The sequence below is a fragment of the Gossypium raimondii genome, chromosome 13 (genome assembly GCF_025698545.1).
Source record: "Gossypium raimondii isolate GPD5lz chromosome 13, ASM2569854v1, whole genome shotgun sequence".
NCBI lineage: Eukaryota > Viridiplantae > Streptophyta > Magnoliopsida > Malvales > Malvaceae > Gossypium > Gossypium raimondii.
In genome coordinates, this window is record NC_068577.1 from 53,973,458 (window position 1) to 53,996,078 (window position 22,621).

Below are 22,621 nucleotides of genomic sequence, written 5' to 3' on the forward strand. Positions count from 1 at the left end.
AACAAATAATAACAGATCGGTCTTTTTCGTGGAAAATTTCGCGGGGAAAAAAATAATGATACTAATAATAATCTTCAATCACAGGCATTCTGGATCGTCCATTTTTCGTGATTATAGTGTAATGAATGGTGATGATTACGTTACCAGTTCTTGTTGACCTACATTTGGGCTGGATCCGTACGTACAATGAATGCTGCTGCCAAGGAAACATAGGGATGTGCAGGCTGCAATGGAAGAAGCCCATTAATCGATGACCGAATAAAAGACTATATATATATATATATTTTTTTTTTTTAATTAAGATATTTTATTATGTATTTTTTTTAAAGTATAACAAATACAGTACAATTACAAATACAAGTTTGAGTAACCACGTTATTACCGCACAAACGGGCTAAAGCCAACAAACTAGAACTAATTGGACTAAGGGTGAGTTTGGATGGTAGGGGTGTGTTTACATGCGGTTAGTATAAAAATAGTTGTGGCGGTGAGATTAGATACTATAGCGATACTGTAGCGTGAGACAAGAAGTAAGTTAAACGCACTATACCCTACTGCACATCCAAACCATGTAACAATTTTTTAAGGCTGATTGTGAGGTAAAAAAGTACAGTAAGTATTAATCACATATATAAAAACACATATACTAAAAGAATATAGATTAGGTTGTGCTATTAGTCCCTGTACTTTACAAAAATTATGGATTTGGTCTTTATACTTTAACTTCATTAATTTTAGTCCTTATAATTTTCGAATTGATGAATTTTAGTCCCTTTACTTTTCAAAATTTGAAATTTTAGTCCTAACTCAAACAGTAACAATTAAGCCATTTTGGTTAAATTCAATTACTAGTCTTGTACCATGCGTATAGTTGTAGATTTAATCCATATTCTCCAATTGGATCATTCTAAGTCTCTATACTTTTCGAATTTTGAAATTTCAGTCTTGACACAAATGGTAGTCGTTAATCCACTAATTGGATTTTTAGTGAGTAATATGTGATAATATGTTTACCATATCATATTTTAGAAACAACAAAACTTAATGAATTTAATAATTATCAATTGGTGATGACTAAACTTTTAAAAATTGAAAGTACAGGGACTAAACATGACCAAATCAAAGGGATTAAATCTACAACTTTTGTAAAATACAGGGACTAAAAGCGGAATTTAACAAAAAATTCTAGCTAAGGCACTCTCTAGCTCCTTAATAGCATAATCCATATGTGGTTGTCTTCAGTTGGTGTCAATGGAGTTTGAAAATCAACAAATGTTGCCTGGCTAACGTTACATGTTATTTTGCAGGTCGCTTTACCGGCATCTGCAGCACAATGTTAGTGCTATGATGGCTGCATGTTGACAACACATGCACGTAGGCTACTAGTATTGCACGTAGGTGCATGGTTTGATATTGGTAACTGGATTTAGTTTTAATGTTTGATTTAGTATTTAAGGGTTTATATATTCGAAGTAATCGTATTTTCGTACAATACCAATAATGAAAATTCCTTCTCCAGTAATTAAATTCTAGCACCTTTCATCATTCTCAAAATTATATAAGGGAAACATATCACCTCTCATTCATAAATGTGAACATTATTTTTACAGGTATCTCTTAATTAGCTAGCCAGTAATGATTAAAAACATATTCAATTTATTTTGTATACAGTGAACTAAGTGATTAATCTTTACAAAGAATCAGAAATTTCAGAATTAGATTTCACTTATCTAAGATCGACTCAAAATAATGTAATTAAGATTGTGTTGTGTTCTTCTATTAAAAGCATTGATTAATTCATGATTTGGCCATTCATACGGTAAAAATAGGTCAGCTATTGGTCCATGTACTATGCATAAGTTGTGGATTTAGTCCCTATATTTTAATTTGATTAGATTTAATTATACTTTTTGATATGGTCAATTTTAGCCGTATTGCTTTTCGAAAATTAAACTTTCAATCCTGATTCAAATGGTAGTAGTCAAATCTGGTTGGTTAAATTGTATTATTAATTTTGTATAATGTGTAAAATTGTAGATTTAATCAATATTCTCCAATTGTATCATTCCTAGTCCCTATACTTTTTAATTCCAAAATTTCAATTTTGACTTTTGACTCAAATGACAATAGTTAAATCAATTAATTGGCTTTTTGTGAGTAATATGCGAAATAATAAATTGCACCATATTACAAATGTAATAATATGTTTTCACTGCCAAATTTTGGAAATAGACAAAATTAACTTAATGAATTTAACAACTATTATTTGATGAGGAGTGCAATTTTAAAATTCGAAAAGTATAGTAACTAAAAATACCAAAGTAAAGGGACTAATTTCACATTTCACGCATGATACAGGGACTAGTTGCAGAATTTAACCATAAAAATAAGGTGAACTAAAGGCTAAAGGGGACCATTTGGACATTTCCCAATTTGACTCCCTTTCTCTCTTCGTCCTTTTTCGGTAAATATTATCTTCGTGTCTGTCTTTCATGTTTTTTCTCCCACATTCTTCTTCTTCAGTCGCGCTTAAGTGTAAATCTGTTTTGTTTTTACATTATTAGGCAGCTTTTAATTCATTTTTGAAGTAAATTTGAAGGATTTCTCTGTAAGTTTTCTTCCTCATCTTAATTAATTTTATTTTAGATAGTTTTATAATTATGTACTGAATTTTTTTAACTTTTTTATGAGTTCTTAAATTTGCTTTATAGTTTGAAAATTTTATGATCTTTTTCTTCTTTTTTCTTTGTAATTTATTCAATTTTTTGTTGGTATGATTTATACGAGTTGAAGTTTTAGCTAAGAGTTTCGAATCTAGAAGTCAACTCTGCCTTCTAATTTGTCGTTCGTTACTTTGAGTGAACTTTCCGTTCGATTAAGCGGTTAATTAAGGATAGTAAATTTGATTCTTTAATAGATTGAAAGCTTGGTTAATACTTGAAAAGGACAAGCTATTTTTTGCAGCCATTTGTTGGGATCCAGTAGTATAGGTAGAGAATTTGCTCGATTTCTAGCAATTTAACTTGCTAAAAATAGAATAATTAGGAAAGGTGGAGATTTCTAGTGAAATTATGGTTTTTATTTGATCAGTAGATAAAGAGATGAAATTTGCGACTTTTGGTAACTGTAGAAGAGGTGTGTGTAGGTTTCAATTAGGTTTAGCTTAATCGATTTCTAGCAAAATAACTTGGTAAAGATAGAAGGATTAGGAAAGGTAGAGATTTTTATTGAAATTATGGTTGTTACTTGATCGGTAGATAAAGAGATGAAATTTTCAGCTTTTGGTAATTATGCGTATCGGTTAAAATTATGTTTAGCTTCTAAATAGAGATTGTAGAGGCATATGGCTAGTTGAAATTTTGAAGGAGGGTGATAATTTGTGATTTTGAGATATGTGGACTAGTTCAGTTCTTCAACAAGTGTATAACACTAAACATCTGAGTGATGTTTAAATTTAGGGTCTTCTGGAGCATTTGTTGAGTCTGAGTTTAAATTTAATTCACCAAATTATTTCAACTGGAACTGAACTCCACTTGAAAGGATTGAATGATGGGAATTTGTTTCTCCAATTATAGCGTTGAAATCTCTTAGAAACTAGACATAAATTATATGCAGTTATGTTACTTCTTGCTATCATAAATTTGATTGGTCTTACGGGAAAATAGGTTTGTGCTTCCTCCTTATTGTGTTCAAACATTTGGAATTTTCTTTGCTTTGCTATCTTCTGGAATTGTAGCTGCTTAACTGCTGGATCATGAATGATAGCATAAGAAACTTCTCTAATTGCTTGGCACTCGATTGAATCGTTGTTGCTGGATTGCAGGATGTATTTATGCACTTTATTGTAAAAAATGTTTGATTGTGGTCATAAAGCTCAGTATATGAGTGGACAAAGGGAGAAGTTTGTCAGGTACCAAAAGCATTATTCTGAATGTTCTTTTCCCTCTCTATCTCTCGTGGTTAGAGTTTAAGGCTGATAGCTACTGCTGTTGGGTAAATTATTTTAGGTGAAGACATATCATCTTTAAGTTTTTCTTTCTATTTTCTCCAGGTTGGATGACTTGGACTCTAGATCATCATCACCCTCTGCTGCAGGATTGAAAAATTGTGGGTTTAACATTGAGGGATTAGGTCGTTCTGGCCATGCAAACAATACAACGTCTAGATCTTTCAAGAGAGGGATCAGAAAGGGATCTGAAGGACTTAAGTCAATTGGTCGCTCACTTGGATTTGGGGTTTCTCGAGTTGTGTTTCCTGAGGATCTTAAAGTATCAGAAAAGAAAATATTTGATCCGCAGGATAAATTCCTCTTGCTATGCAATAAATTATTTTTCATATCGTGTATTCTGGCTGTATCAGTGGACCCTCTATTTTTTTTTCTTCCTGTTATTAATGATCCAGAAAAGTGTCTTACTATTGATAAAAGTTTAGCAGTCACTGCAACCACTCTGCGGACGATTATAGATGCTTTTTATCTTATCCGCATGGCTCTTCAGTTCCGTACTGCTTACATTGCACCGTCTTCTCGAGTTTTTGGACGAGGTGAACTTGTGATTGATCCTGCACGAATAGCCAAGCGATACATGCTGCAATATTTCTTCCTTGATTTTCTTGCTGTGCTTCCATTACCACAGGTCTTAACAGTTGTTTCCTTCAGTATTCAATAGCAGAATGCTGCATATTATCATTTGTTCTAATGCATCTAGCTCTCTGTTTCTTGCATTATATCTTTCTTTATTGATTTTTTTCCTTCTCATGTATCCATGTTTGGTGAGCCACAATTTTATTTGTATTCCATCTGATGTTGTAGTATTGTTCATTCTTACTTCTTGTTTTGCTTCATTATTGTCTGCTTTATGTGTATTAACTTTCTTTGTATACTTGCTTCTTTTTTCTTTCACATTGACACACTCTTTACTGCATGTATTCTGTTATTTAAAGTGTGAAACAAGGGAGCAACTGATGGTTTGTGTTGCAAATATGGACTATGTTAAAGTAATTTTTTCATTGCATTTTTTTCTGTCATCCTTGGCTACTGTTAATTCACATAGGTAATGCCTTGAACGCAAGTAAGGCCAATTTAAATATTCTCAATTCCTAATACAGAATGAATATAACATCCATAGGATTTTTTAAGTGAAAATCTGGTTGAATATTGTTTTCCTTCAAGTGCTTAATATGCTGATTAGGGATGTCCAAGTTAAGATTATATGTGCATTGTCATATTAAGGAGTAGTAGTTAAATCTACCTGGGAATAATGTTGATGAGCTATCATTGCTGCATGACATCCTAGTTGCAACGTGGCTGATCAAATGCACCTGCTGTTTTCTCATTATTTTGTTCATAAATGCAGATTGTTGTTTGGCGATTTCTTCATGGTTCCAATGGTTCAGATGTGCTAGCAACAAAACAGGCCTTGTTTTTCATCGTCTTGTTTCAGTATATCCCTCGATTTCTTAGAGTTATACCCTTAACATCAGAAATGAAAAGGACAACAGGTGTCTTTGCTGAAACTGCTTGGGCTGGAGCTGCATATTATTTGTTATTATATATGCTTTGTAGTCATGTAAGTCCCTATCAATATGCATCTTTATTGCACTAATAAAACCTATTGTTATTTGTTCTCCACTTCTTTGATTTAGGCCATCTTTTGATCTCTAGGTCACAATTTTCGCTCTAATCTGTTCTTTAACAAACTTGATTACTTGTGTAATTATATTTTGATCTGTGTTTTTTTTTTTTTTGGATGAATGATTCAGATAGTAGGGGCATTCTGGTACTGGGTAGCCGTAGAACGAAATGATACTTGCTGGCAGAAGGCTTGTAAGGATATTGGTAGGGATAAATGCAATACAAATTTCTTATACTGCGGGAATCAGCATATGGAAGGTTATGGAGTATGGAATAATACCAAAGACACTGTTCTTAAAGAAAAGTGCCCAGCTGATGACAATATTGATAATCCTCCATTTGATTTCGGAATCTTCACACATGCTTTGTCATCTGGTATTGTTTCATCAACAAAGTTCTTTTCCAAATACTGCTACTGTTTATGGTGGGGTCTACAGAATTTGAGGTGGGAAATCATGTTCCTTCTAACTGCTGATTAATATAATAAGAAAATAAGAAAATAAAATGTGGATTCTGTTATATGATATTCTGCACTGTATATTAGATTATTATGTAGCAAGAAGTTGCTTTCATATCAGACATTGATAATCATCATTTATCATGATTGTTTGAAAGAGAACTTGCAAGACACTACTTGTGTGGAAAGTTTTCTTGTCTTCTTGGCAGTGCATACGAAATAGATACACTCTAGGTTGTGTTCTGCTTTCTGTTATTTGTGATCTATTTACAGGGACTTGGATGTTTAATGCAGCATCTATTACACATTCATCTCCTACTGATTGAACCCTAAGAACTCAGCCACGTGTACCCACATACTCATGGATTATGAGTTATTGTTGCCATTTCAGAACATTAGTCTTATATTTGTACCATCTTTGCTACTCTTTTTGAAGTCTTACCTTCCTATCTTCATCAATCCTTTGGCCTTTAGTTGCTAGACTATATAATAAAGAAATAAATAAAAGGCCTCTCCCCTTATGCTTTAATGCTTCCTAACTTGATTTTTGGTTATTTGCCCTTGGTACCTACTGTTTTGACTTATCCTTTATATGGCACGGTTAATTTCTTGTTATTATATGCTCTCTATGCTTGTGTTTAACTTATATTCAGCTGATTCCTAAGATTCTTCTGCGTATTTCCTTCAATATATTTGCAGTACCCTTGGCCAGGGACTTGAAACTAGCACCTACCCTGGTGAGGTCATATTCTCCATCGCACTTGCCATTTTTGGACTCATTCTCTTTGCGCTTCTGATTGGAAACATGCAGGTAGATTTTTGAATATTATCTCAAGCTTTATTTAGCCAGTTAGTTAGTTGAGACTTGAGACTGTAGAAAGCAAAATTGATTTGAGAATGTTCTGGCATTGTTGTTGTTTTCAATGTTGTAAACAGACCTATCTTCAATCTCTCACCATTCGGCTAGAAGAAATGAGGATTAAAAGGCGTGATTCAGAACAATGGATGCATCATCGTATGCTTCCCCAGGACTTGAGGGAACGGGTGAGGCGTTATGACCAATACAAGTGGTTGGAAACACGTGGTGTTGATGAAGAGAACTTGGTCCAGAGCCTCCCAAAGGATCTGAGGAGAGATATTAAGAGGCACCTCTGTCTGGCTTTGGTTAGAAGGGTAAGTTCTTTTCTTTGTGTTTTGGTGTCTTCTTTAGTAGCAGTAGTGAGAACTGAGTAGTACAAGTTTTTTTATTTTTCGTGCAATGGATTACCTTTCACTTGTCTTTCTGTGTCCATGTTCTGAAGCCTATGGAATACAACTTTTCCCCATAACATAAATCTCGTGTTTGCATTATATATGAAAGTGATCAGTAGCATGTTGTACTATCTTCGTTTAGTGGATGATCTGGTGTGTCTCTAGAAGTTGTTTTGCTATATTTCATGATTTCAATTCAGTTCCGTATTTACGCATAGGCTTAATAAATTTTCCTTCAATTCCATTTCCTTTTCCTCCTGTTTTTTGTATGATCCTTCCATTGTGGTCTTTTCTCGACTGGCATCCGATATTGTATTGCTTTGGCACCATCGTATGCGCTTAACGGCTTTCATTTTCTAGGTTCCTCTGTTTGAGAGTATGGATGAGAGATTGCTTGATGCCATTTGTGAACGGCTGAAACCATGCCTGTTTACTGAGAGCACCTACATAGTCCGAGAGGGGGATCCTGTTGATGAGATGCTATTCATTATTCGTGGCCGTCTTGAGAGTGTAACAACAGATGGTGGAAGGAGTGGGTTTTTCAACCGCAGTTTGCTGAAAGAAGGAGATTTCTGTGGAGAGGAACTTCTAACTTGGGCATTGGATCCCAAAACCGGTGCTAGCCTTCCAACATCTACTCGGACAGTGAAGGCTTTAACTGAGGTCGAAGCTTTTGCCCTCATAGCTGAGGAATTAAAATTTGTTGCCGGTCAATTCAGGCGTCTTCACAGTAGACAGGTACAACATACATTCCGTTTTCATTCACAGCAGTGGAGAACCTGGGCAGCTTGCTTTATCCAAGCTGCTTGGCGGCGTTATTCCAAGAGGAAGATCATGGAGGAGCTTCGTCGTAAGGAAGAAGAAGAGGAAGCAGCAGCAGCAGGATCAGATGGAACCCGCAATAACAGCGGTGGAGGTTCATACAGCATCGGTGCTACTTTCTTAGCTTCCAAGTTTGCTGCAAACGCACTTCGTGGCATTCATCGGAACCGGAACGCTAAGAGCGCAAAGGAGTTGGTGAAACTACAAAAGCCTCCGGAACCTGATTTTACTGCTGAAGACGGAGATTGATATGTAATCCATGATGTTATTTTTATATTTGTTGTTACGTTTGATTAGAAGATCTGAAACCAATATACCCAATACATAGACATTCCAGTTTGGAAATACAGTTGTAAGTAAAGGCTTGCTTTAAATTTTAAAGACTGTAAGTTGCTAAAACCAATGTTTCATTTTCAGTGTCAAGCTGTTTGTTAAAAAGTGAGTTGATTAAATAATGAAAAAAATTACCTTTTTTTTTTTGTTTTAAAAAGACACAGGATTTAATTAAAAAAATAAAATTAATGTGGGGATTGGATGAATTAAAATCCTCAGGGGGAATTATTGGCTAACATAATGTTTCCCCCATTTTTTGGGACGAGTAAAGATTTGTAGGAATTAAGGACGCCCCGCTTAAATTAGTTTGGCCTACTCATGCTTAAGTTTGTCGTTTTTTTTTAATTAAATTAAAAACTTTTTTTTTTCAAAAATTTTGGGAAGAGCGGGATTTTTTCTCCTATAGTCTCCGGAAAGAGTAAATCCCCACAGAATGAACCCTGATTAAAGCATTTCTCACGAACTTTGTTTATTTTTTCCTTTTTATCTTTTCATGTTACACAAAAAATTTATTTTTTCTTTTTTTTATTTTTTTTTAGTTTTTTTTGAAATTCTTTTTTTCCAATGTAATTTAATAAAATTTGTTTGTATTATAAAATATAGTTTATATGTAATTTTTTTGATTAAATAATATTCAGTGAAAAAATGGTTATTTGGGTTTTGTTAATTTATTATTTTTTTAATTTTTAATAATAAAATCAATTTTAATATTAAATTAATATAATTTTTTTTTTAATATTTTAGTAAAAGCTTTTTTTTTTCCTTTTTCTTAAAAAAGTTAAGGGTTTTATTTTTTTAATATTCCCTTTTACCCTGAAATTATTTTTTTGGTGGTGCGAAGATAGTGTATGAAAGTGAGGTTTAAAACAAAATACCTTTTTGTAATTGTTAAATTCAATTTGGGTTATTGAATCCAATTAAAAAAAAAAGTCTTGATTAAAATTAAAATGTGTTTGAGCGGGTTCATGGTTAAATGAGAGAGAAAAGGGCAGGGTCTCTTTTATTAATGTAACAACAGAACCCTATCATTTTAAATTTTATTTTATAAAAAACTGATATGAATGAAAAATTTAAATCTTTTCCTTCCATGCCATTTCATATAATTTGCCGATTTAAAAATTCATTTGTTTAATTGTGGGTATGTCTCATTTATTGCCAAAAAGCCTAAAATTAAATTGGCCAAAAATGTTGAAATTAGAGGAACGCCTTTACCCAAAAAAGAAAATAAATTACTTCTTAATACATCCTATTTTAAACTTGGTTTCTTTGTTTTTCTTTTTTGATTTAAAGACATAAAGAGTAAAACCTTGGGAAGCAGGGATTAACCTAAATTAGTGTTAAGAATGTTTTTTCCCAATATTCATGGACCCGTGATACGTCAACTTAAGAATAGTTTTGAAACAGTCCCTCGAACCTTTTAAAAGTCAAATGATACCAATAAGGTTCCCTGAATAATGTCTTAAAAATTTGGCCAAAAATAGGTCTAGGTATTCAAAGAATTGAACCAAAACTTAATTGTTCAAATCTATGAAGTTACTGAATAAACTTCTTTTAGTTTCTTGTGGTGTTGATGAAGAGAACTTGGTCCAGAGCCTCCCAAAGGATCTGAGGAGAGATATTAAGAGGCACCTCTGTCTGGCTTTGGTTAGAAGGGTAAGTTCTTTTCTTTGTGTTTTGGTGTCTTCTTTAGTAGCAGTAGTGAGAACTGAGTAGTACAAGTTTTTTTATTTTTCGTGCAATGGATTACCTTTCACTTGTCTTTCTGTGTCCATGTTCTGAAGCCTATGGAATACAACTTTTCCCCATAACATAAATCTCGTGTTTGCATTATATATGAAAGTGATCAGTAGCATGTTGTACTATCTTCGTTTAGTGGATGATCTGGTGTGTCTCTAGAAGTTGTTTTTGCTATATTTCATGATTTCAATTCAGTTCCGTATTTACGCATAGGCTTAATAAATTTTCCTTCAATTCCATTTCCTTTTCCTCCTGTTTTTTTGTATGATCCTTCCATTGTGGTCTTTTCTCGACTGGCATCCGATATTGTATTGCTTTGGCACCATCGTATGCGCTAACGGCTTTCATTTTTCTAGGTTCCTCTGTTTGAGAGTATGGATGAGAGATTGCTTGATGCCATTTGTGAACGGCTGAAACCATGCCTGTTTACTGAGAGCACCTACATAGTCCGAGAGGGGGATCCTGTTGATGAGATGCTATTCATTATTCGTGGCCGTCTTGAGAGTGTAACAACAGATGGTGGAAGGAGTGGGTTTTTCAACCGCAGTTTGCTGAAAGAAGGAGATTTCTGTGGAGAGGAACTTCTAACTTGGGCATTGGATCCCAAAACCGGTGCTAGCCTTCCAACATCTACTCGGACAGTGAAGGCTTTAACTGAGGTCGAAGCTTTTGCCCTCATAGCTGAGGAATTAAAATTTGTTGCCGGTCAATTCAGGCGTCTTCACAGTAGACAGGTACAACATACATTCCGTTTTCATTCACAGCAGTGGAGAACCTGGGCAGCTTGCTTTATCCAAGCTGCTTGGCGTTATTCAAGAGGAAGATCATGGAGGAGCTTCGTCGAAGGAAGAAGAAGAGGAAGCAGCAGCAGCAGGATCAGATGGAACCCGCAATAACAGCGGTGGAGGTTCATACAGCATCGGTGCTACTTTCTTAGCTTCCAAGTTTGCTGCAAAGCGCGCCGTGGCATTCATCGAACCGAACGCTAAGAGCGCAAAGGAGTTGGTGAAACTACAAAAGCCTCCGGAACCTGATTTTACTGCTGAAGACGGAGATTGATATGTAATCCATGATGTTATTTTTATATTTGTTGTTACGTTTGATTAGAAGATCTGAAACCAATATACCCAATACATAGACATTCCAGTTTGGAAATACAGTTGTAAGTAAAGGCTTGCTTTAAATTTTAAAGACTGTAAGTTGCTTCATTAATTCTTATGCCTATGGACTTACATATAGTTCCCATTTACCTATGAGATATTATTTATTTATTTTAAAAAGAATGAAAACGATCGATCCATGTTAGTATCATCAATCACGATAGTACTTAACAGTAAAATAGATAAAAATTTTAATTTTTAATAAAATGATCAATTTACTCTTTGATTTTTATACAAAATTTAATTTATTTATTTTTCAGTAGTAATTGAACTCCTGCTACAATGTATATAAATTGATCATCTTCTTTATTGGAAGATTATGAAAATTCTTTATTGACAGAATTGCAGGATGACACATGACTATCAACTCTGAATACAACAATTCCTTAATTTCTAGACAAAAAGAAAAATGACTTCTAAAAAGAGATTGCTTCATAATCTCTTTAGTCCAAAACCAGTAATGGAATCAGTTAACAACTAAAAATTAATCAAAGAACTACCATGGAGAAATCTAAAAAAAAATTAAACCATTTCAATGATCAAAATATTCAAAACTTAATTGGTGAAGTCCACTAGCAAAAGAATGTCCTGCATTTCTGATTCAGTTTTGGGGTTTGATTTTTGAGCATCCTCATGATGAATTAAACCCGCAAATTTCATTCGAGTCGCACGAAAAACGGATTCAATCGATCTTCACCGATGAGTATATGAGCCTAGTGAACCAGAAGCAAGCATAGAAACCGATTGTACCGGTGAGTACGAAGAACGCGTACGACACAATCAACATGTAGCCAAAGTACAACATTCCGGATACCAGTTTCGTGATCTCGAGCTTTGTGAAGAAGTAGAAGGCAGCATAGAGGAATAAGTAAAGTGCCGAAGAACCGGAAGTCAAGTATGATCTCCACCACCATTGGTAATCCTCACTACATAACTGGAAGTAGCATAGAACAACTGTGATCTCGGCACAAGTGACAACAAGAATGATGAAGACAATGAAGAGGAATCCAAATATGTAATAGAATTGATGCAGCCATATTGATGTTAGGATGAAAAAGAGCTCAATGAAAACAGCACCAAATGGAAGTATGCCCCCGATCAAGATTGAAAACGCAGGGTGCAAGTACCACGGCTGGTCCGGGACTTGCCTTGGGATCTTATTAGTTTTCACTGGATCTTCTTTTACAGGTTTCTTGAAACCGATATAACTTCCCACAAACACGAGTGGGACGGAGATGCCGAACCATAAAAGTACGAGAGCGAACATGGTTCCGAATGGTACTGCACCGGAGGATTTCTGACCCCATATCAATGCATTCAAGACAAAAAAGATGGCAAAGACAGTTGCAGGGAATTTAATAGCTGTTTTGAGTGTGATGCTCTTCCAGTTTGCTCCTTTGAACATCTTATATAGCCGGGCCGACGAGTATCCGGCGAATAGGCCCATGAAGACCCAGAGTAGAAGCATGGCAGTCATTAATCCACCTCGATTTGAAGGTGATAGGAAGCCAAGGAGAGCAAAGATCATTGTAACAAGAATCATACCAAAAAACTGAACCCCTGTTCCTACATACACACAGAGTAAATCGAAGTTTGTTGGAGGCCGAAAAACATCACCATGGACAAGCTTCCACCCTGTTTCCTCTTGAGCTTCTTCTTGTGTCTCGAGTTGGTTGTACTTGGAGATATCACGATAGAGAGTTCGCAACATGATCATCGCCACCATTGCAGACAGGAACAGAACAATCATCAAAGAATTAACAATTGAGAACCAGTGGATCTGATCATCAGCCATCAGAAGATAGGTATCCCATCGAGATGCCCACTTTATATCACTTTCCTGCAAGATTACTGGGAGCAAGGTGATTAGAATGAAATAATATCAAATAGACTAGTCAAATTGTAACAAGTAGCAAGAACCAATGTTGCTCGGGAATATGTTCGAGTAACATATGCAATTTACATAGAGGTACATGACCTGACCTGGAACTCAACATCATATGTGAATATGATCTCCTTTTCTTCAACCTCTTGTGGAGATTCAGAGCTCGTTACCGCACGTTTTGCATGGGGATCACAGGTCGTAAGACGGGTCTTCGTGTTCCACTCACCCTCGTATTCATGTTTAACACTGCATTCATCAACATGATTTGTTAAGAAACACAGAAAATAAACACCATTGATAAGAGATATTAAAGGCAACAAAGTCTAATAACCTGAATGGCTTGACTTCAAATCCAACAATCCTTGCAGTTTCTGTCAATGGATCCTTGTGAAACTTGACTGTAAATGCCAAGTGATTGTTAATGAAATGTTTCTCTTCCTTGCTCTACAATTCACAACAACAAACCAGCTATGTTTGCATCATCAAATTGAAAAATAAAAATAAAAATAAATCTAAAAAACAAGCTGATAAATCTAGTATTTACCCCAGCATACTTCCCTTTGAGACCAACATGAAAACCATGCTGGTACACTACAGCATTTTCAACATCAGGCCTTCTTATAGGAACAACCAATGGAAGATTATCCAAAATCCTATATCACAAACAAAACCATAAAAAAACATATTCATTCCATTGTTACTCAAAAGAAGAAATAATGCTGAAAATGGGAAATTTTTGAGAGCCCTCACATGTTAACACGATATTCATCATCTATCTTCTCTTTGAAAGCTTTTGCAGCTTTTTTATCAAGAACTTTACGACATACAACATTGCACATTCGTGATTCTCTCATTATAAACTGCAAATTAGAATGATCCTTTTTTTAATCACTGAAAACAAAACAGAACCAAGATATAGAGTGTAAAGAGACGTAAAAGAAAATCATAGTTGTGAAGTCACCACCGTGTAAGGAGAGTTTTCGATTCGATCACCACGAAGGACTTCCCCAAGATTCTCTGCACTGTCAACTATGTGATCAGGCTGACAATAGGGCAATGAATAGTAGGAATAAGGAAGTTGTGTTTTAGTTGAACTTATCTTATTCACTTTCACCAACAATGGATCCCCCTGGCATTGATGGAAGAATACATAAATTTGAATAATGTTAGGATCCTTTAAACAATGGGGGGGGGGGATACAAACTTTCAAGAGATCATAAAACGCAGATCTGAATAAAACCCAATAACAGAATGGAAAATCCAAGTCGACCCAAAGATCCAAAAACACATTATAATGAAGATGATGCATAAATCAACATTGACATGCATGCATGCATGTGAAGAAAGTAACTGACCGTTTTGAAATCTTCAGGGGCAACACCAGGGAGGTAGAAGCAATGAGAAGGAAGGAAGAAGAGATAAAACAAGGAGAAGAAGATCCATGCAACGTGAAAACAACGACCCGCCATGGTTTTAATTTCCTTTTTATGGATCTTGATCAGATAGCCTGGATTAATCCCAGTTTTTTCCCTATTGAAAAGACACGATTGTGGTGTTTATGGAGTTGAATATTTTCTTGGTCTTTGTTTGGGACGAAAGAAACGAAGGGAAAAATGGAGAAAGAAAATAAAGGAGGTAGTTTGTTAGGAAGAATGAGAGGAAAAGAGAAACGACTATATATATGTTGATGAAGGGAAGCTTTCTCCTCCATTGGCACCCACGAACCATGTTTTGCTTCATTTTTTCCTATGTACGGTCTTGATTTTTGATGAAGTCGACTCTGATGGTTTTACATGTGTTACGTGTTTGTTTCAGTAATGGTAGGGTTAATTGCACTATACACACTCAAATTCTAACTTTCATTTTAAATGTCCATTATAATTATATCCCAAACCATTCAAGTTATATCAATAAGGTCGTTCCATTACCAAGATAATTAATTTAACCGCTAAATGAGATGTCAAATATTATGTAGCATAGTTTAAAGCAAAAATGAATATCGTACAAATATTGATTATTAGGTTTTGAAGCTTTTACAAAAGCTTTTTTAGTTTTAGTTTTAAAAATTATACGGTCATGTTTTACTTTTCTTTGAAATTTATATTTTAAACTATGTCACATAAGATTTGACATGTCATTTAACTGTTAAATTAACGGTTTTAATAATCAACGGACCTAATTGATATAACATCAATAGTTTGAGATATAATTAGAATGTTTTGAAGTTTCGTGACCAATTTAAAATTAGGGTCATAGTTTAGGTATATCTAGTGCAATTAATTCCAAATGGTAGGAATGTATATTTGTTAGAAATTTATCCTCCTACTTTTATTTTAAAAATTTAGTCAATTTACTTTTTGCATTTAAAAATTCAAATATAATTATAAATTCAATTTTATTATCATGATTACCAAATGAATATTTTTAATTTAAAAATGTAGCACCAATTAATTTAATAAAAATATTAACAATATTAATAATTTTATTTAGATTTTAAAATCTACCAAATAAATAGATTAAATTTCTAAAATAAAACTAAAAGGACTAAATTTTACAAATATTTAAGCATGTTTTGACTTTTATTTTTATGAAAATTTCGCATATTTTCCTTTAAATAAAATCATAATTTGATATCTAATATATATATATATATATATATATATATATATATATATATATATAATTCCACTTTTATGAATCATCAAGGAAAAATTAGATCATGAACAATAAAAAAAAAGAAAATTATAGATTGAGTCTAGCTCGATTGGCATGGGTATTATTGTCAATACAAGAGGACGTAGGTTTAAGTGTACTAAAGTACATTATCCTTTTATCTATGGGTAAGGGAGGAGCTATAGGTAATTTTAGGAATTGCGTCAAAAGAAATATAATTAGAACTTATAATAAAATTATTTAAAAAATTAAATTAGATTTTACTTGGGTTAACCCTAGCCTTTGGTATTCTAGAGGTAAATTTTTAATGGTGAATATAAGTTTAATCATTCATATCGGCATAAATTATATTTTGGTCACCAAATTATAAATTCCTCATCATCATGCTTATTTATTTATTTGCTTTTGAGACAAAATGATTTTTTTCTTATTATTTATTTATATTATTTTTATATAATGTTTTTCTAAATAAAAGAAATCCTAAAAATCAATTTAAATTTGTTTTAAGTGTTATCAAATTATATTTTAATTTATATTCTAATTTACGTACATATTAAATATTTAAAACTTATTTTAAATTTAAGTTTAAAATGAATGTATTAATTGATTTTTACATAAAATTGTTAATAATAAACTTTTTTATTAAGAAAACTTTCTGGAAAATAATTAGTGAACCAATGTAACTTGTTTTAATGTAACTTTCTTAATATTTTAGCAACATTTTCCCATAATTATAAGTATTCCTAGTAATCACATTTGTAACTATCTTTAATTATTATTTTTATTTCTACTTCCTTCCTACTCAATTGTTATGAACCTAGGAGAAATGAAGTGTTTTGTAGGATAAATTATCCTTTTATTTTTTGGTTAAATCCCTATTTAAGAGTTGAATTTAGTAATTATTCTCGTATTAAAGTTTGAATTTTTTGTCCAACTTAGTCCCTGAATTTGACAATTGTTCCATATTAAGACCTAAATTTGATAATTAATCCCACATTGAAGCTAAAACTCTAAAATTTTCAAGGAAATATCAAGTATTGGTAGATAAAAAAATGTTTAAGCCCCAATATGAGAATAATTGTCAAGTTTAAACACCTAACTTAAACAAAAAGAAGTTTTAAGCCATTATGTTTTTTAAGTTACCCAAATATCCTGATATATATATATATATATATATATATATATATATATATAGTTAGAACACAATCACCATAAAACATGAGAAGGAAAGAGATTTATTGGTAAAAAAGCTTTTATGTAGTTATAACATTGTAGGAACAAGCTACAAAAAGCAAAAGAAAACAGAGCAGTATTCGAACAACAAGCTTCTTATTTATCGGACAGATCTTACAGAACCCAACAACCTCGAACAGGTTGTTCTCCTTTTTCGGTCTGCCACCGTCACAACAGAGCATGTTCCAAGCTTTCATTTAAGAAGAAGAGTTCTTCAGAACCCATTCCACCAAAGTTGAGATGCCAAATCCAGTTGCCACATGCTTCTTATCATTCAAGACAGGCCCAGCCATGTCAATGTGCATCCACTTTACTTTTTCATCAACAAACTGCAAAATCATAGTTCCAACAACAATGAAGTTCCGCAACATGGTTTGACCGTGGACATTACAATATCTATCGTTTAAGTGTGTAAAAATATACAGACAGTAAAATTGACATACTTGTTTCAAGAACAGAGCTGCATTGATAGCACCGCCTTGACGACCGCCGGTATTTACCATATCAGCAACTCCTGATTTCATTGATTCCCAATAGCTTTCCTCTAATGGCATCCTCCAAAATTTCTCACCACTGGCCTCTGATGCTTGAAATAACTCCTTTGCTAGATCATCATTGGGTGTGAAGATGCCTAAAGAAAATTTTCCAATGAATTGGCAATGGTGAGACAGTACACACACACCGCTTTGGTTTCAATAATTGAGTAACAACCAATGAAACGATGACTGCTTGCCTTTCGAACGAACTATGAATAAGGAAAACACTTTCAATGGAAAGAAAAAAATTTGTTATATTGAAGTGCCAACTTTAAATGTTTAAACATTCAGATTGCCTGTTGTTTCTCCGAACTTAATTGTCATGCAGAAAATTATCATAAACCTGCTTCCGAAACTAACCAAAGCTAAGTTCGAAAAACTGTTTTCCGGGGATTGTAAAATTCATATGTCAAGTATATACCTGCAATTGAGGGTCCAAGAGCAACAACACAAGCCCCGGTTAGTGTTGCCAGGTCAACTATCTGCAAAATAAGTCAACCAGACTTGAAAAATGGAAATCTGATTATCTATACAAAATAAGCAATTGAAACTACCAAGTTTACAACTCTAATCACAAATTTACGATGTCTAGTTTTCGGCTTTACCTTCTCAACACCTTGGTTGCAAGCATAAACCAAAGCATCTGCTAGTGTAAGCCTACCTTCTGCATCAGTGTTATTAACCTGCAATCCGCATAGTGAGCAACAAGTAATTTATTAAAGACAACGAAGAAAGAACCCAACTATGAATGTCACAATACCATATATATTTCATGTATACCTCAATTTTCTTTTTCTTTTTTTTTGGCTAGAATAGAACAAACTATACCTCAATTGTCTTTCCATTTGAAGCTGTGACAATATCTCCAGGCCTCATACCCTTTCCACTTATCATGTTTTCACAAGATGCAACAATAAAATGAACCTGCGTATTAGGACAATTTATGAAGTAAAAGACTAGATTTGATGCAGAAATCAGAAAAAGTAAACAAATATAAACAAACATATAAAACACAATAAGAAAAGATTGCACAGAGATGGAGAGCAACAATAGTAAAATGAGAGCAAGCAAATGAATTACCTCTACTCCAGAAGGTTTGATTTGTCCAAGGGCTTTTGCCGCACCAAAAACAGCTGCCGAACCTCCCATGTCTGCTTTCATGGTTTCGATCGAGCAACCAGGTCCAGTCTTGATATTGTAGCCACCACTAAGAACATTTAAGACAAGTAGTAAAAACATGAACAATACATTGCTGGATAGTTCCTATGGTAACTGAATCATAAAATATTCGCCTGTTAGAATATGTCAATGTAATTATTTATGAAATTACCTGTCGAAAGTCAATCCTTTTCCAACTAATGCTAACTTGGTTTTAACAGGTCCGCTTGGTGGTTTGTAGCATAAATGAATAAAATGAGGAGGATTTGCAGATGCTGCAGCAACTCCGAGATAAGATCCCATCTTCAATTCCCTGCATTGCTCTTCAGTCAAGATGTTTGCAGACAGAACATCACTGTACAGTGAAGCAATCTTTGAAGCCTCTGCGGCTAATGCAGCTGCAAGCATAAACAGACACATTGGTTCAAAGAAATTACAAATTTTCTCTCCTTTTTATTGCCCCATCTAAACAATAAACTCACTGTCATTGACAAGTTAGAAATTCAGCCTTCGAATTACACCTTCAGACATAAAATTAAACAATAATCATCCTTACAATTAAATGCAAAAAAGAAAGGAATATTGGAAAAAAAATACCAGGGGTAAGTACGTTGGCTGGTGAATTCACAAGCTCCCTTCCAAATATTATAGCACAAGAAACAACTTCAGCATACTTTATCTTCTTCTCTATCTCTGGTCCAGTTCCAAGACCAAGAATATCCAGAGATTTAAGCTGTGGTTTCTTTGACTCAGATTTGTATCTATTATCTTCATATAATCCCAGCACCGTCCCTATCGAAAACCAAACCATTCAACTAAGATAAACTTCAAACTTCAGAATAAGAACATTGATCATGATACTAAGTAATCATAAGAGCATTACCAGATACAATAGCCGCAGCAGTGTTTCCCTTCGACATGGCGGAAGGACATTCTGAAGAGGCAAGGATGACGGCGACACCACTGGCTTGAGCAGTCTTTGCAGCTGCAGCAACAGCCTCACCAAGACCATGAAAAGCAGCTGGCGATGAAGCTGACTGACCAAGGCCAAACAAACCAACCCTTTTGGAGCCAAGGCCTGGAAGTCTATGAACCAAGGACTGGCCAGCTTTCCCTGTGAAATCCTCCTCAAAAGAGGCCTCAGCTAAGAGACCACCCAACAGGCCATCTAATTTTTTCAAAATTGGGTTTTGGAACTTGGAGTTTTCATCTTTGGTCATGTCTTTTTCAGAGACCCCAACTGCAAGTAAGTCCCCTTTCCATTCTGCCACATCGATCTCTTTTGCAGCAAAAGAGATCTTTCAAGCATTTTCACAAACATTAGACTGACAATTTCTTTTAGCTAATTTAAAAATCAAGCCTGTACTCATCAATCCAATGATATGCACATCAAAATATCAACTTTTAGAGACCCTTTAAAGAACCAATCCATGACCAAAGTTTGAAACAAAAAAAATCCAAACAATCGATAAATATAAATTATCCCCGTTAGCGAAATGTCAGAAATTTCAATATTAAAAAATTAAATCTAAACCCAAAAAGTCAATTAAAAAATGGGGCGTTCACCTTGGGGAGTTCTATGTTTGCTGGTTGAGTAAGACCAAGAGTGTGTGCCATGAATAACACAAAGGAACAACTGCCAGAAAAACAAAAGAAAAAAAATCTAAAAGCCCAGATGAAGACTGTAAGTAGCCGAAGATCAAATAAATAGGAGGAGAAGAGTGAGAAACAAGATTAAGCTACAAGAGAAGTAGCCAAAGATGCAACAATGGCGAGCATCTACTTTAGTGTAGAATAGACGGCAATTTTTGTAAGTATAACGGAACTTGTCAAAAAGCTAAAGCATTTAGGCAGTGACAATGATGAGTGTATTGAGAATGACGTGGAATTGTAGGACATGGCGGGATAATCATCATGTCCATGCTTTGGATTATCTTGGGTTTCTCATTCTCATCTCATCGATATTACTGCTTGCTCGGGGCCAAGTGGCTCGCCCAGTAAGCCCAGAATCCCACTCCAATCAAATAAACTTTATTTTTAAAAATTTAATCTGTACAAGTTAATTTGTTTTTTTATGTGATTGATTAACATTATTAAAATATGTTAGCTTAATATTAACGATTAATAATATGGTGACACTTGATAATTTTACAGTAAAAATATATTTTTTTATTCTTGCCACATTAATTTCGTCTTATGATTTGCCATCGATTGCCAGCGAAAGCCAATGTCATGTAGTTCCACGTGTTGTTTTAATCTTTTTCAATTGTCGTCCTTGATGGTCAATGAAGCTCTGCCTTGAATGACTCATTTTTTTTTTCTCTCTTTGTTTTCTTCATGTACCTCTCTTACTTTGTGAAGCTTCAATCGTTCATGGTTAGATGTTGATGTTTCTTTGATCCTCCGCTAGACTCGAGTTTCGATGGTCATTGGTGCCATCGCACTAGGTTTTGCCTTGGTGGCTATCATGGTCAATGTCTAGAGGGTGATGTTTCGACCTTGACTCTTCCACTCTTGATGCTCTCTTCAGTGTCATGTCGATTCTAATGACTCTTTTCAAGTCACCGGTTCACTGATCCAATCAAAAAATTAATAAAAAATAAAAAATTTAAATAAAAAAAACTTGGTTCAATCGATTTTCGATTTATTTGGTTCAAAGTCACTTTTCAAATTAATCTTCTGATCGGTTCCTAATTCAATTGTCTACTCTAGTTCAAACAACCATGATTATATATATAACATGCATTGCATATATAGTATAAGTCAGAAAGAGTGTAGTCTTAGAATGGATGAGGGTAAAAGAGTGAGTCTTCCTACTGCTGACATTAGATTAGCCTTTTAAGAGCTTAGTTCTCTTGTATAAATTAGTGTAGGCATAGTGACTGTAATAGCGATTAATAACCGCTACATCAGTTTCACTTTTTGAGGTAGACTCAAAGTCTTTTTCCATTGCTAAGAAATTTGGAGGATTTTGTTCACATCATTTTCACAAAAGGTATTCCTTATTGTTTCCACCTTCTATCGCCTCGAGTTAAAGTCAATTAGGTCCGCCACAAAATTGATGGCAATATTATTAACATCACTTTGTATTTTGTAATTTTCAAATCCCGGCACTCACGCATCCTTTGCCACCGAAATTTGGGCCCCCATCGCTACTCTCCAGCACATACCATCTTTGAGAAGTCCTTTTGCATCCCACAGATTTTTCTAGGTATAGGAAGGTATATTCTCTAGCCCTGCATTTAAGAAATAAATAGTCGGATAATATTTTGCTTTCAAATTACGTGTGAACAAGGAATTTGGACAATTAATTAATCGCCACCCTTGTTTTGCAAGCAAAGCTAAATTAAATTTTGTCAAACTCTGGAAACCCAAACCTTCATTCTCTTTTAATTCACATAAACGACTCCACTCACACCAGTATATTCCAAGCTTCCCATGTCCTTTTTTTCATAGAAAATTCCCTATAATACTTTCTAGTTCCCCACAAATAGATCTTGGCAGTAGGAAACATGCCATTGAATAGGTCGGAATTACCTATAAAACTACTTTTATAAATACCTCTTTTCCCCCTTATGATAGAAATTTGGTGCTCCAACTATAAAAATTTGACTTCATATGATCTTTTAATATCTGAAAAGCCCACCGTTTCCCCCTTCCCATCATATTGGACAATTTGAGATTTTTCTTTGGAATTTTTGAAACTCGAACATTAAGTATCCACGAAACAGAATTTCTATCATG

The 22,621-nt window shown here is 34.2% G+C and overlaps 3 protein-coding genes across 3 annotated transcripts; 1 reads left to right on the plus strand and 2 right to left on the minus strand.

Moving 5' to 3' along the window:
- Positions 1-2,440: 2,440 nt before the first annotated feature.
- On the plus strand, positions 2,441-8,557 carry LOC105782210 (probable cyclic nucleotide-gated ion channel 5). The gene is made up of 8 exons (XM_012606782.2): positions 2,441-2,608; positions 3,824-3,910; positions 4,052-4,634; positions 5,355-5,567; positions 5,761-6,077; positions 6,789-6,900; positions 7,026-7,262; positions 7,701-8,557. Exons 2-8 carry the CDS (start codon positions 3,852-3,854, stop codon positions 8,409-8,411), a joined length of 2,232 nt encoding a protein of 743 aa, XP_012462236.1. The 5' UTR covers positions 2,441-2,608; positions 3,824-3,851; the 3' UTR covers positions 8,412-8,557.
- A 3,128-nt stretch (positions 8,558-11,685) lies between these two features.
- LOC105782211 (transmembrane 9 superfamily member 10) lies at positions 11,686-14,969 on the minus strand. Its single transcript, XM_012606784.2, has 7 exons — positions 14,633-14,969; positions 14,242-14,406; positions 14,028-14,137; positions 13,822-13,930; positions 13,609-13,721; positions 13,376-13,523; positions 11,686-13,232 (listed from the first exon to the last, which is right to left on the minus strand). The coding sequence occupies exons 1-7, from the start codon at positions 14,744-14,746 to the stop codon at positions 12,075-12,077; spliced, it is 1,917 nt and encodes a 638-aa protein (XP_012462238.1). The 5' UTR covers positions 14,747-14,969; the 3' UTR covers positions 11,686-12,074.
- A 2,195-nt stretch (positions 14,970-17,164) lies between these two features.
- LOC105782212 (leucine aminopeptidase 1) lies at positions 17,165-20,827 on the minus strand. The gene is made up of 10 exons (XM_012606785.2): positions 20,444-20,827; positions 19,761-20,175; positions 19,475-19,669; positions 19,050-19,275; positions 18,800-18,926; positions 18,548-18,643; positions 18,325-18,402; positions 18,141-18,201; positions 17,627-17,814; positions 17,165-17,512 (listed from the first exon to the last, which is right to left on the minus strand). The coding sequence occupies exons 1-10, from the start codon at positions 20,492-20,494 to the stop codon at positions 17,381-17,383; spliced, it is 1,569 nt and encodes a 522-aa protein (XP_012462239.1). The 5' UTR covers positions 20,495-20,827; the 3' UTR covers positions 17,165-17,380.
- Between the last annotated feature and the right edge of the window lie 1,794 nt (positions 20,828-22,621).